The sequence below is a fragment of the Xiphophorus hellerii genome, chromosome 12, assembly GCF_003331165.1.
Source record: "Xiphophorus hellerii strain 12219 chromosome 12, Xiphophorus_hellerii-4.1, whole genome shotgun sequence".
NCBI classification, from domain to species: Eukaryota; Metazoa; Chordata; class Actinopteri; order Cyprinodontiformes; family Poeciliidae; genus Xiphophorus; species Xiphophorus hellerii.
Window position 1 is genome coordinate 12,384,771 of NC_045683.1, and position 21,744 is coordinate 12,406,514.

Genomic DNA, 21,744 nt, shown 5'->3' on the forward strand with positions numbered 1-21,744 from the left:
ACACTTTCTTCAAAAAGGTGATGGATGCACTTGTCTGAGTCTAGAATACAATGTGTTGTTCATTGTGGATTGTATAATTAACCCGTTAAATCCCAAATTTTTTCCTGCAATATAAGTGCATGCATTTCAATCCTTGGACCTCCCTAACACATGATATTTATGAATTATTACCTTTTATGTTAGTTATGTTAGTGAAAATGTAGGTTTTATACTCTGCAACAATTGTTGCTGGTGGGAAACTGCATAGTCTAAATTACACAAATCTGGCCTATTTATACACATAAAAAAATAAGAAAAATCATGACACGCATAACTTATTATAACAAAGAATGGTTACACGAGTGTTCAGAAATATTTTAGAAACATAAAAATTCAATGCCACATCCTGCAGATGTCATTGTCTCAATGTGCCACGTGACCTTTGACGTCATTTGATTATTTCACCAATTAGGCAAAATCAGGTGAAAATGTTAGTATGAACAAATCTGCATCTGAGAGGACATTGCCCCTGTTCCACCAGACCAAGGACAAGACCTTTGCCTTGTCCTGAACTAGTTTCAGGTGTGGCATCATCTTGTAGTCGTCATTCAGTGCATAGGCCACACTTTGTGGAAAGGTCGGCTTTTGGGGGGTGGAGAGTGGGGAGGAGTTCAACTGTGGGAATAACAGTGATGTAGAAGACATTATTTTGAGGTTCCTACAGGCCTAAAAAAATCTAAAACATTTTATAGTTTAAGCTGTGTGGGAACAGCAAGACATGTAGAATAAACAGCAAACACATAGCACAGGGCTGTCTATGTATTATGTTAGCGGCAACAATTGTTGCCACACTTACATTCACTCTTCTTATGATTAAAAGATGAATGAATGGATACAATTTTTTTATATATATCAGTAGAAGACACTTGAAAGAACATATGTACAAAATATTTTATTTATATATTTTTATTAAAGTATTTTACTGACTTTCTCTTGTACACGTTTGTAAGACACATTTACCTCCAGACCTCTTTTAAAGTAAAGAGGTCTGGCCATGTGATCTTTTACACTAGATACATGAAATTGATGTTGCTTTGAGTAGATGCTCTATTATTTGATTTAAAAACTTCAACTAGCTGCTAAAAGTCAAAACAATTCTTTTACAGCTTCCAGAAGTTAGAAAAAATGTCTGGCAACAATTGTTGTCGGTGGGATTAAACGAGTTAATTTTTAATTCTATGTTAAGTGTGAGAGTGGTTGAAACATTAGGTTTTATTTAAACTGCGTGTTTATTTTTTAATATGGTTTATTTTTGCAGAAGGCGGTTGTGTTTAGTCTTGATACACTGGTAGTCTTTCTCCTATTCACCTCTACTCTTCTCCTCCTCTGATCCCTGAATATATTCTGTGCTTGTTGCATCAGATGATCCTTTTCTTTGTTCATGTAGCCAAGCTGGATTTAGGTACACAGTCGGCTTTTACCGGCCTCTGTGGAGTTGCTAAACGAATAGCTAGAAAAACCTAGACTCCTTGTCTAATGCTGGACCTTTTCCAATGTGAAATTTGCAATTTTAGCCAAAAATGGAAACTTGCAGGATGTTATAAAGCCAAATATATGATTTTACACTACCTTTAAAAGAGTTGTGTTGACTTTTAGTTTGTCTTGCATAAGTATTCATACCCTTTTTTCTTAGTTACTTTACTGTAACAAACCTCATTTTTTAACTGGTATTTTATGTGTTAGACCAACACAAAATTGTGCTTATTTGTAAAGTTGAAGGACAATGACGTGTGGTTTTTAGTTTTGAAATTGTGGTTTATTTTTCTCCCCTCTTTTGTCTATGGTCTTGCCACAGATTTTCAATTTGGATTCATTTTTGAACTATGACAGGCCCAAAAACCAAACATTTTTGACTTATCTACTTGTAGCTTTGACATAGTTGAACTTGGAAAGCAAAATCACTGCTAGAAATGAAAATGGCGGATTGGTTAGCCGGAAGTCCATGACCTTTTTTAGCATTGTGCAGTAAATATTGTGATGCATCTACCCCTTGTTTGTGGGATTCCGCAATCGACAGCATTCGACTCCTGCGACTGAAAATTCTGTCGATAGCTGTCGCTCACTAACTTTGCTACATGGGGTCAATTATGCCACTTTTGGTGCAGTGAAAAGTTCAAAATAGGAAATAGAGTATACTGAATGGACTGAAAAAGCTAAAGTCCACAGAATTGTAACAAATTCGACTATATAAAACACATGCAATCAATTTTCAGTGTATTGATTTATGTCAGTGCATTTATTTATTTTTTTGAAAACCCATGTCATATTTTTTCCACTTCATAATGGTGTGCAGCTTTGTTGAAAAATTTAGGACTGTCAATACTTTGGCAAGGCACTATAAGTTTCTCATTTAATTCCATGTTTGGTATCGGTAATGATATATAAAACCTAAGAAATCAAAATATCTGGAGATAACATTATCTTGATTGCTAAACATCAGCAACAACTCAGCAGTTTTCTTTTTCTTTTTTTATCAACTTAACTTTCTGAATTTCATAACCTGTTGGACAGGGGTCATTTTCTGGTACTGTAATTCCAACACTGCATGGTTTCTCTATCTGAACTTTCAATCTCAGGGATCGTGGGTCAATTTGGAGATGAAGCTGGTGCTCATTACTCTGTCTCTCTGCAGGTGGAGGAGGTGGTAGATGTTGGGACGTTTGCTGCAGAAGACATACACATACCCAGTATCTACGTCCACAGGATTGTTCAGGGAGCCAGCTATGAGAAAAGAATTGAGGTACAAAAATAAGACCTGTTGGAGTTTACATAAATGGAAGGATCATTTGACAGTGGGATGTTGTTGCAATGTCTATTATGGGCATTCTTTCACAGTAAGAGCATTATCGCAGGGTTTCATTGTGTAAAACCCACAGATTTCATGTTTTATCCCTGTGTCATTGCGCTTGCTCAGAAATAGACTCCCAAGATGCCATCTTGCTGTTTCTCATCTATTTCTGTATGCTTCTAGAAACGCACTGTGAGAAAAGGCCAAGAAGAAAAGCCCAAACCAAAGAAGGATTCAGACATTGTTCGGGAAAGGATCATTCGCAGGGCAGCACTGGAGTTTGAAGATGGCATGTATGGTATCCTTTGACATCCTTTTGTTTTTAGGCTGTGTGATTTTGTAATATTAGACTGAAGCAGACAAGTATCAGCCCATAGCTCCTGAAAAAAGGAAACTTCTCCACAAAGACTGAATAATAGTAGGCTTGGTAGCAGTTGATTGGAAGTAATTGAAATTAGGCAGCAGTAGTTTATTTAACATTTTATATTATTTTCTAGCAGTTCTTCCTTCTAATGGACACAGTTCTTAGTCTGTATTTAATTATATTTGGTTATAATGAATCCTGATGTGACATATTTAGTCCCTTAGAAATGTATGTCTTGAATATATAGTCACATTAATGAACTGCTGGTCTTAGCAGTGGGCATAAGGTACTTTTCCACATTTTCATAGACCCTGGAAAAACTGTGCATGGCATTGTCAGCTCTGTGAAACACCAACCAATCCTGATCGAATCTTGTCGCTTCCATCAAAAAATAAAAGTTGGTGCTTATTTGGTATTTTAGCAGGATTATGATGGGAGATATGAAGTCAAATTGGCAGTAAATTAATTATGTTTTTTATAGCCTTATAAGTCTCCAGACCTAAATCCTATTTAAAAATCTGTGAGGTGTGCTGCAGACAAGAGAGAATTGAAGAGGAACCAGGACTAGAACCTTGGATCTAGAGGTGGGGAAAAGGTAACAATCATAGATCTTGCTCTCACTGTATGCTGAAATTATGTAAAATTTCATATCAGAAGACTAAGTGCTGCCTTGTTTGCAAAGACAGGCCATATTGGTTTTGACAGCAGGGGTACCAATAATTGTCCCTTATGGTGCATTGAGTGACTGACCCAACCCTCCGATCCTGTTCATTACATCCCTAACCCATGATTAGAACGGAAGAAGCCTTTTGAAAAAGAAGTTAAACATCTTCAGGAAACAGAAGCAATTTTTGATCATCTCCCTACTGAAAAAATGACAACAATGTTTCTACATGTTCATGCTGTTACAAAAAGAGGTATTTTGCAAATCATTGTCAGGAACTCCAACAAACACAAATAACACTGTAATAAATACTTGTATTTCTGTACAAGGTAGTGTATGGCATTTGATTTCATTATTTTCTAAGTTCTGGTAAGCATAGAAAAGATTTCTGACAAATATTTGTATTTCAACACTTTATTCTTTTGCCCATCATGTAACAGTCTTTCCTTCCTTTCTTTCTGGTATGCTTCCTTCCTCTGTTCCTTCATTTCTTATTTTCCTTGTCCTTTGTTCCCTTATTTTCTTTTTCTTCTGTCTTTTATAACTTTCTATAGTTATCCTTCTTTTCTAGCATCCCTCTAGTCTTTGTCCTACCCTCTGTCAATCTCTTCCTTGCCACCTTTGATCATTCTTATTTCCAGCTGCTTATTTGTGAACGTTACATATTTAAATTCCGCCTGCTGCAGAAATATTTGCCAAAAATAAACTTTCAAATGGAATATTTTAGGTGAATTCAAGTGACTGAAAACGCTGAAAAGTTGAGTCTGGAAAAGTCTTTTTACTTAAATGTGTAGGAGCCCAGTTTGCAGTGTAACTGTAAATATATCATATTTGACTTTTATCTCATGAATATACATCATACATTTTTCTTAACTTAAATAAAAACAGCCAACCTTGGTATTGGTATCCCCATGCTGGCCAGCAACTTCATCAAACCAGACATCACTGTACACCTCCAAAGTGAAAACGGACTCTTGGGACTGGTAAGAGTTTTCCTCTCTGCATTCAAAGACATCAAGTTGAAAGAATGGTCAATTTCACAGAGGTGAGGGCTTTAAAGCAAAATTATGCTTAGAGTGTACGGGAAGATAAATAGTCAGACGTTAAACTTTATCTTTGCTAGTTTGGTCCCTAATTTGAGATGTGCAAGGTTCATTATATAACGGATTGTGGCAGTTTGACACTTTTTCCTTCCATTTTTTGTTACAGTCATTATTTGCTTCCTGAGTCTTTTAACAAAGGCTGCTGGAGCTCCTGTGGAATGACTTTTCAATTGGTTGTGTTTGCAGAAATGTGTGGGTGCCTACTGCCTATGCAATTTTTTTTTTCAAAACTTCCTTTAATTAAAAGCCCTGGTTTTTCAAGAGGTATCCTTCTCACCTTTCTTCTCTACACCTTTCATTTTTTTGGTGAAAGAATTGCTCCCTTTGTTGTACACAGGGGGAAAAAAATCAATATCTTATCTAATTTAGAGATGTGATTGTATCTGTCTCTGTCTTGAAAGATTTTAGCTGGGCAGGATGAGTGACGTGTGTGAGTAGATGTATGCTTGTGCGCCTGTGTGCACACTCATGTTTCATTTCTTTTTGGACAGGGGCCCTACCCCACTGAGAATGAAGTGGATGCAGACCTTATTAATGCTGGTAAAGTTTATTGATCAATGCCTTAAAAGATAAATTTATATTTGAGAAAAAAATTCAAGTAGACATTTCAACATTTTGGATAGATCAAGAAGTGTTTGGGGTTTACATACATTCTTATACATGCCTCTACATTGCTTGATTAATTCTGTCACTCAAGAGTTGGCTTTTCTTTCTCCCCCCCATATGCTTTTTTTTAAATCTTGCAAAAGAATTCACACATATTTCACATTTTAGAAACTAAACAGGAATAACATAAACTATGTATTATGTATAATTGTCATATTATATCCTCTATAATGTAGGATTTTATGTGTTTGACCAACACAAAGTAGAATATTATTTTGATTGTTGTCTGGAAGCGAAATGATACACTTTTTTATTTTTATTTTTATTTTTTACAAATTACAATCTAAAATGGTTGCCATGCATATATTTTAGCTACTTTTATTCTGAAACCTTGGAACATAATAATCCTACTTACTTCCGAAGTTACCTAAATAGTGGTTTTTCACCTCCCAATAGGACCATGACCCAAATCACACAGCTAGACTCACAATGGAATATTTTATATCAAAGCATATATATGTATGTAGTCCAGATCTAAATCCAATTCAGAATTTTGGCGAGACTTGGAACATTTTTGCATCTGATCTCCATCCATTTTGACAGAGCGTGAGCTCGTCACATCAGCGGTTACCACAATAAGACGGTTGTTCAAAGCATTGGTTCTAGGTTCTGAGAACATTTGCAAGCCAGGCTTTTGAAAATATTAGCTTCACAGATTTTGAGAGCTCATTTGCTTTCTCCTTCACAATTACGCCTCATAAGGTTTAAATAAGGCCACTGTCACAATTGCAAACATAATTTTTGCAAGGCGCTGTATGTATTAGCATCTTTTCTTTTTTAATCTTGATTCAAAAATTAACCTACTATATTATCATTTAATATTATTGCTTTTGCAAATGCCATGTGCTGTTAAGTCTATTGCTGTAATGTATTAACCCTTGCACTTTGTGTCCCTATTCTGCAGGGAAGGAGACTGTCACTGTACTCCCGGGGGCTGCCTATTTTTCCAGTGATGAGTCATTTGCCATGATCCGAGGGTAAGACCGTGACAAACAAGCTTTGAAAACTTTATTTGCAAAGCGAAAGTTGGTTATGGGTGACATTTAAATGTAATTGCACTATACAAATCCTTAAAAAAATAGGTTTCATAATATGGTGACTCAACCCCATGGACTGAGGGTATTGTGAAAAATGGGAAGAAAGTGCCACATTTCCTCCAAATCAGAGACTTATTTTTCTTCCAAACCACCTCCTTAAAGCTATAAACATGATTGACCACAGGACACCAGGATGTGAAACACTGGATAATAACAAATGGCTGCTGTCACCAGCCCAACTAGACAGCAGCCTTGTCAATATATCCTAAGTCTCTTGTTTTTATTGATTTGCCTGCTGACTGATATTGCCCACCCGTGCTCCCTGCAGCATTAGTTTTGTTTGGCCACCCAGAGGAAATTCAATAGTGGTCATAAACAATAATGTCCAGTCACACTGTCTGAGACTAAAAGCAATCAAGCTGAATTTGTACTCACTTTGGTCTCCTGCTGTGAAGACGCAATGGAGAGTTTAAGAGATTCTGTGAGATGGATTGCTAGTTGCAAAAGCATACACAGTTAAACAAGCTAAGCTGCTAGCCTTTATCATTTAACTGTAGCTGTTCCAATAGCTGCAATAGAAAATTTACAGTCCAGCTGCTTAAAATTTAGTTCTACAGATGTTAGAACTACTCCTTCTTAACTACATCCAATGTTGAGACTGTTTATCTGTTATGTTTCACGTAAAGTTGTTCAGTTAGTTATTAGGCTTTTTTAAACAGTTACCTTTTATTTCACTTCATGCATATCTTGGCATAGGAATATAACATAAAAAATTAAATGTCCAGAGAAATCAGTTGATGACCAGTTTTCAGCTTGATGGGGGAAAAAGTGTTGACTGACAGGTTAGAAATTCAAGAATCATATATTTTTCCACAGGTTTACACTAACTGCACTAATTGCAAAAATTGGATCCATAAGGTTTTTAAAAATATTTTCTCCAAATTCATTTTGTCTTTGATATAAAGTAATAGTAAAAAAAAAATAGCAATTGCCTATTCAAACACAGCATGATTCTGCTCATAGTATAAATAAATACTAATAGTAACAAGTCTAGAAATATGTTTAAAGCTTCTCTTATATTGATATCCTATGGTTATCAAAGATAAATTCTGATTTTCGAGAATTGGCATCAGCCAAACTTTAAAACATGAGATAAGAAAGTGGATATTTCCACTACTACTTAACAACTTGTGAAAAGGTCATACCAACAAAAACAAGAAGTTCTGAACTCCACTATGTGGAAATTGGATCTTCCTGCCTATTGGATCAGGTATTTATACTCTGTGGGCATCAGGAGAATGTAGATACAGTATGACATGTTTTTTTTTTGTATGTTTTTCAATGTATTGAAAGGTTTTGTGTCAAGAAAACAAAGATGGGATGTTGATATTTTTAAGATTCTAACTAGTCTTTCTCCTATGAATGGACCTAAGTTCATAAGTTTAACTGATCCCAAAACTGACAGCTGTCCTTCTGTGTTGTGTCATCTCTCAAGGGGTCACATCAACCTGACAATGCTGGGAGCCATGCAGGTGTCAAAATATGGAGATCTAGCCAACTGGATGATTCCTGTGAGGTTTACTTTAATTTAAATCTATTACCATTTCTAATAATGTCTTTTCTACTGCATTTTTATTGTGTTGAATATGATATTAAAGGAAAAAATGTTCCAAATGCTGCTTGCAGAACTTGTGGTGACAACTTGTGACATGATTGTACAGAAGTTTCTGCCCAGAAGTAGCACCAACTTTTGTCCATGCACCCCTGAACATATTTAATTTGTCAAAGGATGCATCCGAGCTTGTCTGTCAAGTCCAAAAATAATGGACACAGAAATGTAGGCAGACACACAGTTTCTGGCTTTCAGTGCACAAAACTGTGTATGTATTGTGGATGTCCAGTTTGAAAATATCTCACAAATTCAGACAGTAATTTAGGAAGCCATTGCTATTTTCTGAGCATTTGAGGCATGTGTGGGGGTGTGTGGGGGTGTATGTGTATGGAACAGTGGTGAAAGGAAGCAGCTAAAAGTCTCACTGTTCATAAGTTTTTTGTTTTGGTACATTGAGTTTTAGATGCTGTAGTGAAGTTATTTAAATCAAGATTTATGTATTTGTCCAGGTGAAAGTACTCTCAAGTGCCATACCACTTATTTTTTCATCTTCATTTTAAGTCATACCAGATTTATTATTCAATTACAAATACATAAAATTGTTGCATATTTACTTAATAATTATTTATTTGCAAGTTTGATCCTACAAATAAGAAACACTCTTTGATTTAATAATTATATTTCAGCTAGTGAAAACATGCAACAAGAAACAAAATCATTAATTCATCCTTCTGGCTTTAAAGGGCCAACACCTTTATGCCTTAATTATGTAATTTGAAATTATAGTATGCATAGAAATGAGGATTGACCTCATCCAATGTTTTAATGTTCAAATATTGCTATTGTTTCTTACATGCAGCTAAAAGTAAGTTAAATAAATGAGCTTAAAGCGTAAATAGTAAAAATATAATACAACATAAATACAGAATATGTAAGCAAAATTAAAGGTAAGCTGGATCCTAATTTGTTGCTGCACTCAATACTACTTGTGTGATTTTGTTTTTTTGGGTGGCATGTCTTCAAATTTGAAGGTAACTACTTCTTAAATATTCAAGGTTTTTCACAATGGATGTTGATTATAATTGCAACAAACTGCAGACATTCTTGTCTTGAAATCAAGCCTCATTTTTCCATTACCAAAGTGTCTCACTGTATAAATATGCAGAAAAGCCTGTGTCAAAATTCTGAAACAGTGTATTTGATCTTTATTTTCGGGTGAAATTGGTCAATTTTTGATTTTTGAAAAGGTTGGAAGCTACTGATGAAGCTTTTAGATAAATCGATTTCTTCTTAAGAAATATAATGATCCAGAGATTGTCAACCAAATTAAGACCTTTATGGGTCCTGACAACAGCCTTCTAACTATGACAACATCTGCGAGAGAAGGGCTCAAAGAGCAAAATCAAAAACACTTGGCGAAGTTGTTGAATGACAAAAGATATTGTTGAAAGCCAGGTCTCTTCCCACACCACAAACCTACTTGTTTTGACTTTGCAAGATAGTGGTAACTATGCGACATCTAAAGCTGGAAGGAAGTTTTATTCATCCAGATAAAAAGGTTATCTAGACATTTTTCATGGCTTTCAGCATTACTGACATGATAAGGAGATGTTTTCCAGACTGCACAGTGGAGGAAGCCCCATTATCTGAGAACTTTTTCCTTCACTGGAACATTGGTTATTCTGACTATACAAGGGGATAAATAGCTGGCTATTAGAAGAGCGCTTGACTGTTGAGACTTGTAAAAAGCTGTAAAATACTGTAGCAATTCTTGCACATATCTTACCCTAAACTGTGCTTCAATCTTCATTAGCTCCTCGTCTTAAAGGATGGATGAAGAGAATTACATTTCCTGCCTACTATGATAATGAAGTATTCACCATCTAAAGATGGGTTCATAGCGTGAAATTAGAAATGTTTTTACGTAGGAGTTTTTGTTGCTGCATTCTCAGCATGATTGTAGATTTCTAATGTTTTAATATGCAAAATGCAGATAAAAATTTTCCAGCTCAGGGTTTTGAAATGCTTTTACATCTTCACTTGTGTGAAACATCTGAGAGAAAAGCAAATGGATGAAAACAAAAGGGCAATACAGTAAAAAACATTTTGAACTTTATCATGTAGTTGTTAATGCATAATCTATAATTTTTCCTCATAGTGAACTGCAGAAATGTAGACCAAAAACTCCTCTTAAAAGTAACAAAATAAACGCATAATTTACATAGTTTAAATAAAAAAATGCTATTTAATATGCTATATAGGGGGATTAACAATGTATTTGAGAATGCATATTTCTAATGAGTTGTAGAAATTACCACAAATCTATTTTAAAAAAACTGTTAAGAAATTGGATCATAAAACATCAGATGTATCAACATTTTGAAGAGGTAACTTTACTTAATGTCAAATGCTGTTGCCATGTTGATGGATGAAATTAGTTTCAAGGCCTTCTTGTACTTTTTATAACAATTGTATTGCAGTTTCCTTTGTGTTGTATTTGGTAATTTGTGTTAAGTCATTTTAACCTTTCTTTATACAATCTTTGTTTGTTTTGTATAGACAAATTTTTCCACTGCCCAGCGACAGATAAAATAATAATGACTAATTCTGGCACATTTACAGAAATGTTAATTAATATGCATTGTTCCTTCCAATTAAACCCTAAATTTCAGAATTCAAGTACATTCACTTAAACAGGGTTCCCATTACTTTGATTTCCATTTTTTTTAAGTCTCCATCTTTTCTTTTCCAACACATCTGCTGCTTATTTAAAATAATAATAATTTGTAATTTAAGTTAAAACCCTTTTAAATTGTAAAATCACAGAATATTCATGTCACATGTAGGTTTAGCTGTTGTTTTTTGTTACTTGGAACACAGTTTCCTTTGTCTTACTGTCAGTTCTGTCTCTCTGATTCTTGTCATTAGTTGTCTGGGTAACAAAGCATTGTAGCAGTCTGTCGCTATGTTATTAAATAGAGAGCCATTTGTATCAGACAGTGGAGACCGTCAAGAGAATTGGAGGGGGAGAATAAAAAAGCTAGTTGGTAAGTGGGAACTCTTGCATCGTGGAGGGGGTCATTTTCTGTGGTAATTCCACCATAAACCGAATCCTACCACTTCCACAATAAATTCAAGTGTTGCTATAGCAACTCAAAAAATGCAGCAAGCCCCTAAAGTGTTGTAAGATGGAGCTTCAGTCAAAATATGCTTCTCACAATGCAGTTCTTCAGTGTTATTGTCACAGTGGTATAATTTAATGCCATTGTCTTTTGTTTCAACAGTTTTGTTTTTATGTTTTCTGGTTTTTATTATGGTCTTGCTTTGTTTTTTTGTTATGGTTTATATCAGTTGGATAGAATTTATTACACTTTGGAGATCATGTGTTAACATCACATCAAACAGTTTCTCTTATAAATTGGCTCTCAGGGAAAATATCCGTTGTTCACTTAGTATTTATAGCCCTTGAACTTTTGCACTTTTTTATGTTACAAACTAAGTGTTTTAATGGATTTTTTTATAGGTTAGACCAACACAAAACACTGTATGATTATGTTGTGAAGTGACAAGGATATCTGGCTTTATCCAATTTGCATGATCTGATTTAAGCAGATCATGCAAAAAATCATATTGTAAAATAAGATATTGCTTTTTTTGATTATTACATTGTTTTTTCGATCTTTCACTACTTAAACTGAATTTGATTAATTCATTTCATTTGACAGCCCCATTTAACCCACCAGAATCCAAATTTTGTAGAGCCAGCATTTTCTGCAGTTACAAGTCTTTTATGCATGTCTCTATTTGTGTGCATCAGGGATGCACAACCGCCAGCAAATAGCTGAAATCTGCAAGTACTTGAGACTCCAACTAGAAACACTCATAACTGCCCATTTTAATAGTTGAAACACCAAAAATACCTTGATGTGCATTAGTACACTCAATTGAAGCCATCTGAGCACTACTACAGAACCTACTATTTAGTCTTCCTTATCGCCTCGTTGTGTATACAGCCAATCAGCTCCAAGGAAAATGCAGTGGGTTGTGGACTGTTTAGCAAATGGCAGCCAATAGCGTGTCAGCATTCCACTTATGTATTCCTGCTGGCCAGCTGCATTTTCTTTAAAGACAAACATCCCTGCAGCCTGATCCCACCACCCCCAACTCTCATCTCATGAAAATGGCATCAAAACATAAAAATGTTCCAATGGTATAAAAACTCTTTCAAAGCACTAGATAGTATTGTTTCATCTGGATTTGATACTACTGACATGGTCTCCAGTAGTCTATGCGTACAACTCCCACATTGCATTACATTGAACTGAATATACTTTATTACTCTCAGAGGGAAATTCATGAAGTGTCTTTCTGATTTTACAGAGCAGTAGGTAGAAATTTTTATTTAACCTTTAGTGGATGTAATTGTATTAAAGAGCACTTTCATTTCCCATTTTATTTCTAAATTATTTAAAAATTAAAAGGAGAAAATCTCTAGCTTCAGTGTCTGTTGCACTGAATGAAGTCACTTGTGCTGTTCAACTTTGCAAGGTCGAAATGAAAAATATATTCTAAGAACTGGGTTCAATTATTAACAATTATACAAAGGCCAAATTAAACTTTCAATTTGAAATACATATATAGGCCACTGCAGGTTCCTCTGGTATGATGAGTGGCTTAAGCCTTGAGCTAAATGAAAGAATGTCTTTAAATATTCTAACCTAATTTCTTTGTGACTCTATTTAATCATAAATAGCTTATCTGTAAAAACAAATTATGCAGCTGTAAGAGTTCAGCTGAGACAATGAGTGAAAGTGTGTTCATCAGAATTGTAAGTTTGCAGCTAAAGTCTAGTTTTCTCTTATTAAAAGAAGAGGAGTTTCACAGTTTTATCTCTGTTTTTGCTAATGAAATGTGTCTGGAAACATGCTTTTGATGGACCTGTTGTGCTCAGATTGCAGCAGCCAAATGGACACAATCAGAGCGTTGAGGAAATGAAAAACCTCTGGGGCCTCAGTCTGACCAGCAAGGTCAATAACATCAAGGCTTTGTTAATTAAATGACTAAATTACCGAGCTGTTGTTGGTGGCTCTCTCAGAGGGTATTTCTGTGAATATTGTTAGAAAAATATGTCCGTTCCATCTGAGTGGCCTTGCACATGCTCCACTGGTCAGAAGTCAGGTGACCCATCAACCTCTTTTTGATACAATGACATTGATTTTGTAGAAATGTTAATATGATCTGTCCTGCTCTCCAATGTGTTGCCTTTTTTCTTCTTTCTAGACTCAAAACCAAAATCTATGTATATATTGAACAAACCTATCAGAAACAATGGAGCAAGATGGAACAGATGTTATCTTTTACAAATGTTATTTTAATCGGCTTGATATGTGTGCTTTGTCACAGAGACACACATCATTATAATTGTTGAGTTTGCCAAACAGAACAGCATGTACCGGTAATTAAATGGTGTCTGCTTGAAAGCTTTAGTCTGATTCTATCATTGTTGTATGCATTAGGTCACAAGCAAAAATAATTGATAACTGACCAGTTATTAAAATCAATGTCACTGTGTTGATCATATTTAACCACTGTTTTTAAAGCCCAGTATGTTTTAGACCCCATGTTCTCTGTACTTTTGTCCCTTATTTTCTGTAGAATTCCAATGATTTGCTGCTATTTTTCTTCCTAAGTGTTAGCAGCTGCTTATTTTAATCACTTTCCTGTTTGGAATTTAGGAAACTATTGGGTGTGCAGTACAGTATGCTTTGAATTCACTTATAGTCTCAAGATGCTGTTAGGCAAATAAATGACATCAAAAATACACTAGAACCTCCAATGTTCATTTGTTTGGTATTTTTGTTTTACTTTTTTGAATATAAAATGGACCCTACCTGTGGGTTGTGGGTTGCAAACCTAATTATTTTTTTAAATTAATACTAATGCTGATATTCAATATACAATGTGGGCTAGTTTCTTAAAAAAACAAACTGATGTAATCTCTGTCAAATTTATGAGCATAGTGACGTTTTTATGTTTGGTTAAACTAAAAATCAGATTGTGCATCTACTATTAATTAAATAAATAAATGCATTTTCCCAAACAGCTCCAGGTTAAACCGAATTCTCAGTCACTGGAGTATACAAATTCTCTCCGGCATTTAGATAAAAATCCATCTGTCCAAGTTTCTTCCTCTGTCTTCCTGGACAGTCAGTGACCGCAGGTGTGAATATTCTGCGTTCAGCAAATTGGCAGGGCTCTTCGCCTACTATAAAGCTAAGTCCAGCTACCCTACCAATGAAGCTAATTTCAGCCTCATGACCTCAGAATGTCGTGATCCATATCTGATGACCATAGCTTAAAATTTGAATGAAGGGAGACCAGTAAACAGAAAGATTTGCTTTTTCAACCAGTTGTTTCTTCACCACAACAGACTGGTTCAATGTCCACATTACTTCAGATGAAGTTCCAGTCCATTCTTTAAAGATGCCGACACAGACCCACACCATTTGCAAAAAGCAAAGATGGGACCATAATGTTTCCAAACCAGGCACTTCTCTCAATCATCACAACTTAAGATCTTATCCAAAAGCGTCAGAGATCAGTGAGAAGGGGAAACCTTGCTGCAATCCAGCCTTGCAGGGAAACACCTCAACTTTGTGCTCAGAATGTGGACATGGGACTTTCTTTAGGTTAGAGTAAGATTTAAAGGTATCTTCAGAAGACCGTACTTGTGCGGTAAAATATTAAATACTAATTTATTTAATATTCTTAATATTAAATAAATTAGATTTATTTAATAGTACTGTGGTCATCTTAAAAATAGTAGCAGATGTCCAGCACGGATAATAGGCATTTTCACCATTTAGCTGCCGTCTTCATCAGTCTCATCTACAGCTTTTATACTCACCCACCACACAAACTGCCACAGATAGATTGATTGAAGAAAGATGGATAACAAAGATGTTTTTGAAGATCAGAAGGGGGAGAAAAAAAATGACTAAAACAGATTTTCATGATTTTATTTACGGATGTTGATAAGCTGCTACATCAGTCAATGTTCAATTGGCTATACAGGATAAAATGCTAAGCTTATGCTTTCCCGTCACATCTCAAAAGCACCTTGTGTCTCCCGAACCTCTTTTCTGCTTTCAGTTGATATCTTTCCTATGCAGCTGGCTGACAGTATCCTTATGATGCACCACACTTGGCATATATTTTCTTGGGTTATTGAGCAGAGAGCAAAACAGGCTCTTCACATGATTGATGAGGAAATGGGATTTTAATTCAGTTACTGAGCCGTCACCCTGTGGCCATATCTGCATGTCAGCCTTCCACATTTGGAAACCAGTTTGCTGGGAACAATGGGAGACTGAGAAATGATTTTTCACTCATCTGACAAATTTTCTCGTGGTGATGAACTCGCAGATTGCTCTTCCCATTTTAAAACACCTTTCTTGCTTCTTCCTTACAAGTGAAATGCTATGTTTTTATAATTGAAAAGACAGCAAATTTGTCTCTGCTTCTTGTAAGATGTAACACTATCATGTATTTTCTTTTCTGCATTTCCACTTTCTGCTGTTATGTGACCTTACTAATTTGTGAGCCTCCACTGATTTCACTATTTGAGGTGCAATTTCTTTTTTTTTTTTTTCAAAACTGATACTCCTTTTCCATTGTTTTATTTTCTGAAATTCTTGTATCATTACCCATCAAACAAACTTCTTCCATAAAAATAACTGTTAATATATACCAGGAGTTTAAATAATTTTGGACTTAGCTATACATAGTTGTACATTTTTAAACCTAAAGTTTATGTATGTTGGAAAATCTTCCCCCAGTCCTCTGCTCACATTTCTTTTTAACTATTGCTTCGTGTCCACATCGTACTTTTTAAAAAAATATTTAGCAAATAGTGTGCCACAGTTTGTTCATTGAGACCTCCATCTGTTTCTATAGAGTTGAATGGAATACTAGAAACTCATGGCTGCCCCTTCTGAATGTGTTCTTTATTACATTTGACCAACAGATTCAATATGGCATTATGCTATCCATTATATAAGGCATCTGGATTTTGATAACATTACTTCTGCATTTCGGTCTATGGGTCCAAATTTAGAAAAACATGTTTTTTTTGAGGGAGGGGGTTCTCTCTAGTGGTTATTTATATTTGGATAGCTTAATTCCGTGTTTGGAGAATGTCCTTTTTTCTTATCTGTGCCAAAATATACATTTTAGTTGAGCATTTTTTTGTGTGAAACTAATAATTGCGATTTGTATTATAGCAACTTGCCTTTTTCAGTTGTTTTTGATCAGAGCTTCTTTTGACAGATGCATTGATCTTAGTATAATCAATTGAATGTGCTGAGTTCTGGTGTGCATGTTTCAGTTCCTCCAATTATGAGTATAAAGCTATACTGTTGTGAACTCCTACAGTAACCTTTAGGAATAATAGCTTCATAGAATCCATATTATTTCTGGGTCACACATTTCATTCTCATTATTTAGAAAGCATTTGTAGTTTTTCCACTGTCAGCTCACCATATTTGTTGAAGCTGTAGATTTGTAAGCTCCTTCTGCCATAGTCTCACTGTGAAGGTTTCCATCTTCTCACAAGAAAAGGGATAAAATTAAGTTTTGTTGAGAACAAAGCATTAGAAGATATCTTAGCACCTAGGACACAAAGCTTTTTGTAAACATCTGGGGGGGGGTTTCTCTGAGAAGGATTTGATTTAGAGACTTATTTTACAGTAAAGGAATGCATATTGTTTTATTTTCTGGGTAAAAATTGTAATTACATTTGATAACTAAACTCAAAATCTGCTTCCCTTTTTTCAATAGGGCAAAATGGTGAAAGGGATGGGAGGAGCCATGGATCTAGTAGCTAGTGCTGGAACTAAGGTGGTGGTCACGATGGAGCACTCGGCGAAGGTGTGTATGCGTAGCAGTGTAGGAGTGTGTGCTTTTAACTTACTTTCAAGTCACCTCAGCTAAAGGAGTAATATTATTTGTACTTTTCTAACATTGTTTCCGATCTGGTGACGTTCTAACTCCAGTTCAGCCCGCTCTTCCCATTTTGTCTTATGAATTTAGTCACTGGTTTGTTTTGTAAGGTTGATCATATCATAAATAAAGTTTTGGATCAGCTGTCACTGTGCTTATTCTTATTCCAGCTCACCATGTTGTCTTAAATAAATTCCTACCTGTGCCCCTGTTTGAGTTTGCAAATTAGCTTGAAGATTGTACCACATCCCAGCTAACACATGTTTCCAATCAGTACCTCGCTGGCCAAAAATTAAGTATGTATAGGTTTCAAAAATGCAGTCCTCCATCCACTCTGAATTAGCAGTTGTTGACAAATAAATTGAGAAAATGTTGTGAAAAAATAACTAGATGCTGCTTTGAATAAATAAAACGCCCTTAGCAAATGTGAGTCAGGTTTCTCTGTTGTAAAAAGTATTGAACTTTGGAACCTATTATCTAAATTTCTACTTAAGTACTTTTTCCTTCTGAGTCAAACTAAATTGGCAATTCCCTTTTCCCATGCTTGCTTCCTTTGCCAGCTTACTTTGTATTTGCTTCCTATAATAATGACCTGTTACTGTTATGGCTGATTAGGGACAAGTCGGTTAATAGATTGCCTAATGCCTTTTTATCTGAGAATGCCAGTTCATCCTAATGAGGTTTTGCTCAGATGGCATCCCTTCTTCATTTGTCTTGAGCTAATTTAAAAACAACTCCAGAATTGTAGTTAGTCCAGTTTTTATGGGACGGGGAGGCATTTGGAAGAGCTGATTAATAGTTAAACATGTTCCAGCTACAGATAAACTCAGTTTCTTTTTCTTTTCAAAATGCATAGCTTTACTGTTAGAAAATCCAGACTGATATGCGACAGAAGCACATTCTTCTGTATGAACAGAAACATGCTGGGTGCTTTTTTCTTTTTTTTTTTTTTTTCTTTGGCTAATGGGACTCTGTCTGGCACCCAGCAAAGGTCCAGATGGTGCAGCAGGTGAACATAAATGTACAACCCTGAAGGCTTTTTTCATTCATGACAGTTGAAAAAAGGTGAAGCATGACAGGAATTTGTCTTCTTTTTTTATTAAAAATTGACAGAAAAGGTAAAAACTAAGACTGAAAGAAAGGAGTTTAGTGCATGCTTTTTAGGATGTGCTTGCATAATCAGGAAAATCCTATATTTATTTGACCAACTTGTTGAGCAAGCGATGCATCTTTGCTTTTAACTTGTGTCTCTTTCCTTTCAGGGAGGAAAACACAAGATAATGGAGAAATGCGTCCTGCCATTGACAGGGAAGCAGTGTGTGGATCGAATCATTACAGAAAAGGTGCAACTTTATCTTCATTTGTGCACATAATATATGCAAATGTTCCTTATTCCACTTGAATGGAAGATGAGAGTCAATCTGCATACTTTAATGAGTGAGCCATTAACCATACATTTTTAGTGCTTAATCAATTTGGACTGTGAATAATTTAAATGTTCTGATGCACTGGAAATGTTTTTGAAAGTAAATTTTCATTGTAGAAAAGAGCATTTAAAATGCAGGACTTATGGTGCAGTGTTGCTGTGATGGACTGAATAAAAAGGTAACAAGAGCTAGAGGGCTATTTATGATGCCACATGTAGTGCATACCTGGGCCACGAGTTATGCGATTATGTTTTTTAGACTTGCCTTGGACCTGCATTTTTGGTTAATTGGAACAGATGACACACGAACCTGTCATCTCTTACCACAGCTGACCTTGCCATAGAAGTGGTCTAAACCATGTTGCAATACTGTTTTCTTATTATTTTACTACATCTTGCATTTTAATTGAATCAAAATCTTGAAACTGAATTGGTCTGAAATGTAGTATAAGGAATTTATTTGTTGGAGTGGGTAAAAATAAAGAACCAGCTACCCAATTCTTACACATTCTAGCAAATTTGCATTTTTAATGTCCAAAATATGATCAGGTTATCTACTTTTTTTTTTTTTTTTAAATGTCATATTTTATTACAGTGAGTTCTTTATGGACTATTTTTAAAGTATAAATACAAAACCTCACTAAAAATATATGTCTGCAGAATAAAATCAAAACCTGCAGAGGATTAAAGGATGAATAGAGGGGAAAGCGGTACACATATGATATTACTGATGGAAAGGTAGAGGAAGGGACAGACAGGAGATGAATGGATGGACTGATCGATGGTATGACAGACAGACAGATGAATGAATGGATTACATTCTTAATTTAATTCACATATTTCTCTAATTTGGCTTAATTCGATTTTATTTTTGGTCTGTGGTGAAAAGGGAGATCTACTGCATTTCATAAATATATTCTCATATTTTGATAATTCGAAGCATCAGGCTTGGCATTTAGAAAGTCTTCATGTCCATGAAGATTTTTTTTTCTTTCCATAACCATAACCTTTTGTTATAATAATGGTTCTAAATAAACATTTTCTGAATTTATTTATTTTACAATTATGGTTCAGGTAGCTTGCATCTAAGCAAGTTCTCCTCACAAACATGATTACCTACTCACAGGCAGTGCTCTCTGTACACTTGGAATATGTTGAATGCTAGATGGTTGCCTTTGAGACTAATTAAATTTTATCCAGAGGTCGCTAGATGAACATACATGTGAAATGGAAACCACAGGGCGAACCGTTTTTAGAGAAAAACATCTAGATTTGTAACCTTTGTTGTAGAAGAAAGTTAAGATTCATCGGGGTGGCTAGTCGAATTCAAATGGAAGAAACCCGCAGCTTTGACTACTAAATGTGAAAAATGGTGGAGATGTGGAAATCAAATCAGTAGAGATGTTCTTGTCTTAAGTGGATTTTGATCCAGATGTAGTGTTGTGCTCAGTTTAGATAATCCTTTCCCCCCTTCTAATAACTGCCTTTAAAACTTTGTTCACTAAAAGCAAGACCTGTCTCTATGACCCCCACCATCTGCCCAACAACCCACTCATTCCTTTCTGCTCAGCTTGTTTCTGTTGTGATCTCACAGCTTTTCTCAGCAAGCAGTTTTCTGTTAACATTTGGAAAAGGTTACAGCCCTTTATACAGAATTACAAACTACGGCTGCCATCTCCTCCTCTCCATCTTCCTCATTTAAGCCTCGGCTTTCTTGCTCCCTAAACACTCGCTCCTTGAATACATTTCCAGCTTTTTACTGTCTCCAGCCTGAATTCTTACTCTATAATTGATGACCTCATTTTCTTCTTTTTCAAAACATATTTTTCTCTTTTTTCTTCATGCTTTGTATTTTACTAACCCCCTCCTACCATTTTCAGCTTTGTCTCTTGTGCTTTGAATGGATTTGTTCTTTGCTTTATTCCAATGAACTACACAATAAGCTGGCATATGTTGACCTAATGTGTGAGCATTTTGAAGGCAGTCTTTGACAGTGCCACCCCCGTTCTTTGTAGTCTGGGCAAAACGAACTGAACTTTTCAGAAATTCTAAAATGTGGTCGTCAGTTCGTCATCACCTGAAAAAAACCAGCCTCAATACAACTGCCAAGAATATATCACCTTCAGTTGCTCTTTCAGTGGCTGTTATGAAAAAAAAAAATTAAATGAGGTCAGCAGTTGGATGATTTTCTAACTATTGGTAAATTAAATATGACTTTTTTTCTTGTGACAAAATAATTGACTGCAGTGCCATGCAAAGCTGTTCACGTCTTGGGATTTTATGTGGTAGAACAATACAAAACAGTGCATAATTGTGAATCGGAAGGAAAGCTGCCATCACAGGTCTCCTGATTACTAAATGGAGTCACTTTATATGTAGGTGAAATCTTCATTTGAACCAACAATTGAACGTGTATGACACAACTTCTAACCTATAACTGCATGGGTGTCCACCTAAATCTACAGGTAGGGCAAAAAGTGTTACCTGGGTCCTTAGACTAAAAGTAGAATTGATCAATCCTAAACATTCAGCAAGAGCTACTATGAATGCTTTATCGGGGGCCTCTAACTCCAGTCCTTAAGGTCTAATATCTGATGGTTGAATTACCTCTTCAGCATGTCATCAAGTTTAGCAAGACTTGGCAATGAGTTGTCCATTCAGTTCAATTGTGTTGGAACAGGAATGCATCTAAAAGCTGCCGGACAGACCTCCAGTCAAGGACTATAAGGCCCCTCGTTTAGGCCAGAGGTTCTAAATTCCTCAAGGTCTGATGTTTTTCAACTTTTAGATGTGTCCCCTGTGCAACACACCTGAATGAAATACTCTTCTCCAGTGCATTGAAGTACTCCTGAGACCTGCTAATGACCTGATTGTTTGACTCCAGTGTGTTGAAGCAGATACACATCTAAAAGTTGTGGGACATCAGCCCTCAAAGCCTGGATTGGAGAACCGCTGGTTTAGACATGGGATAGATTAGCTTAAAGTCAAAGTCCTGATTTAGCTATGTGTAGCACCACATGATATGATGCTTCAGTTGCTTTATCA

The 21,744-nt window shown here is 35.6% G+C and overlaps 1 protein-coding gene across 1 annotated transcript in view; it reads left to right on the top strand.

Annotated features, from left to right (window-relative positions):
• oxct1a (3-oxoacid CoA transferase 1a) overlaps positions 1–21,744 on the top strand; it is a 44,986-nt gene that overhangs the window by 17,058 nt on the left and 6,184 nt on the right. The window contains exons 8-15 of the mRNA XM_032579737.1: positions 2,672–2,779; positions 3,011–3,125; positions 4,744–4,838; positions 5,450–5,498; positions 6,529–6,601; positions 8,157–8,232; positions 17,112–17,201; positions 18,536–18,616. Coding sequence (XP_032435628.1) covers positions 2,672–2,779; positions 3,011–3,125; positions 4,744–4,838; positions 5,450–5,498; positions 6,529–6,601; positions 8,157–8,232; positions 17,112–17,201; positions 18,536–18,616 — 687 coding nt within the window. The remainder of the gene's footprint in view (positions 1–2,671; positions 2,780–3,010; positions 3,126–4,743; positions 4,839–5,449; positions 5,499–6,528; positions 6,602–8,156; positions 8,233–17,111; positions 17,202–18,535; positions 18,617–21,744) is intronic.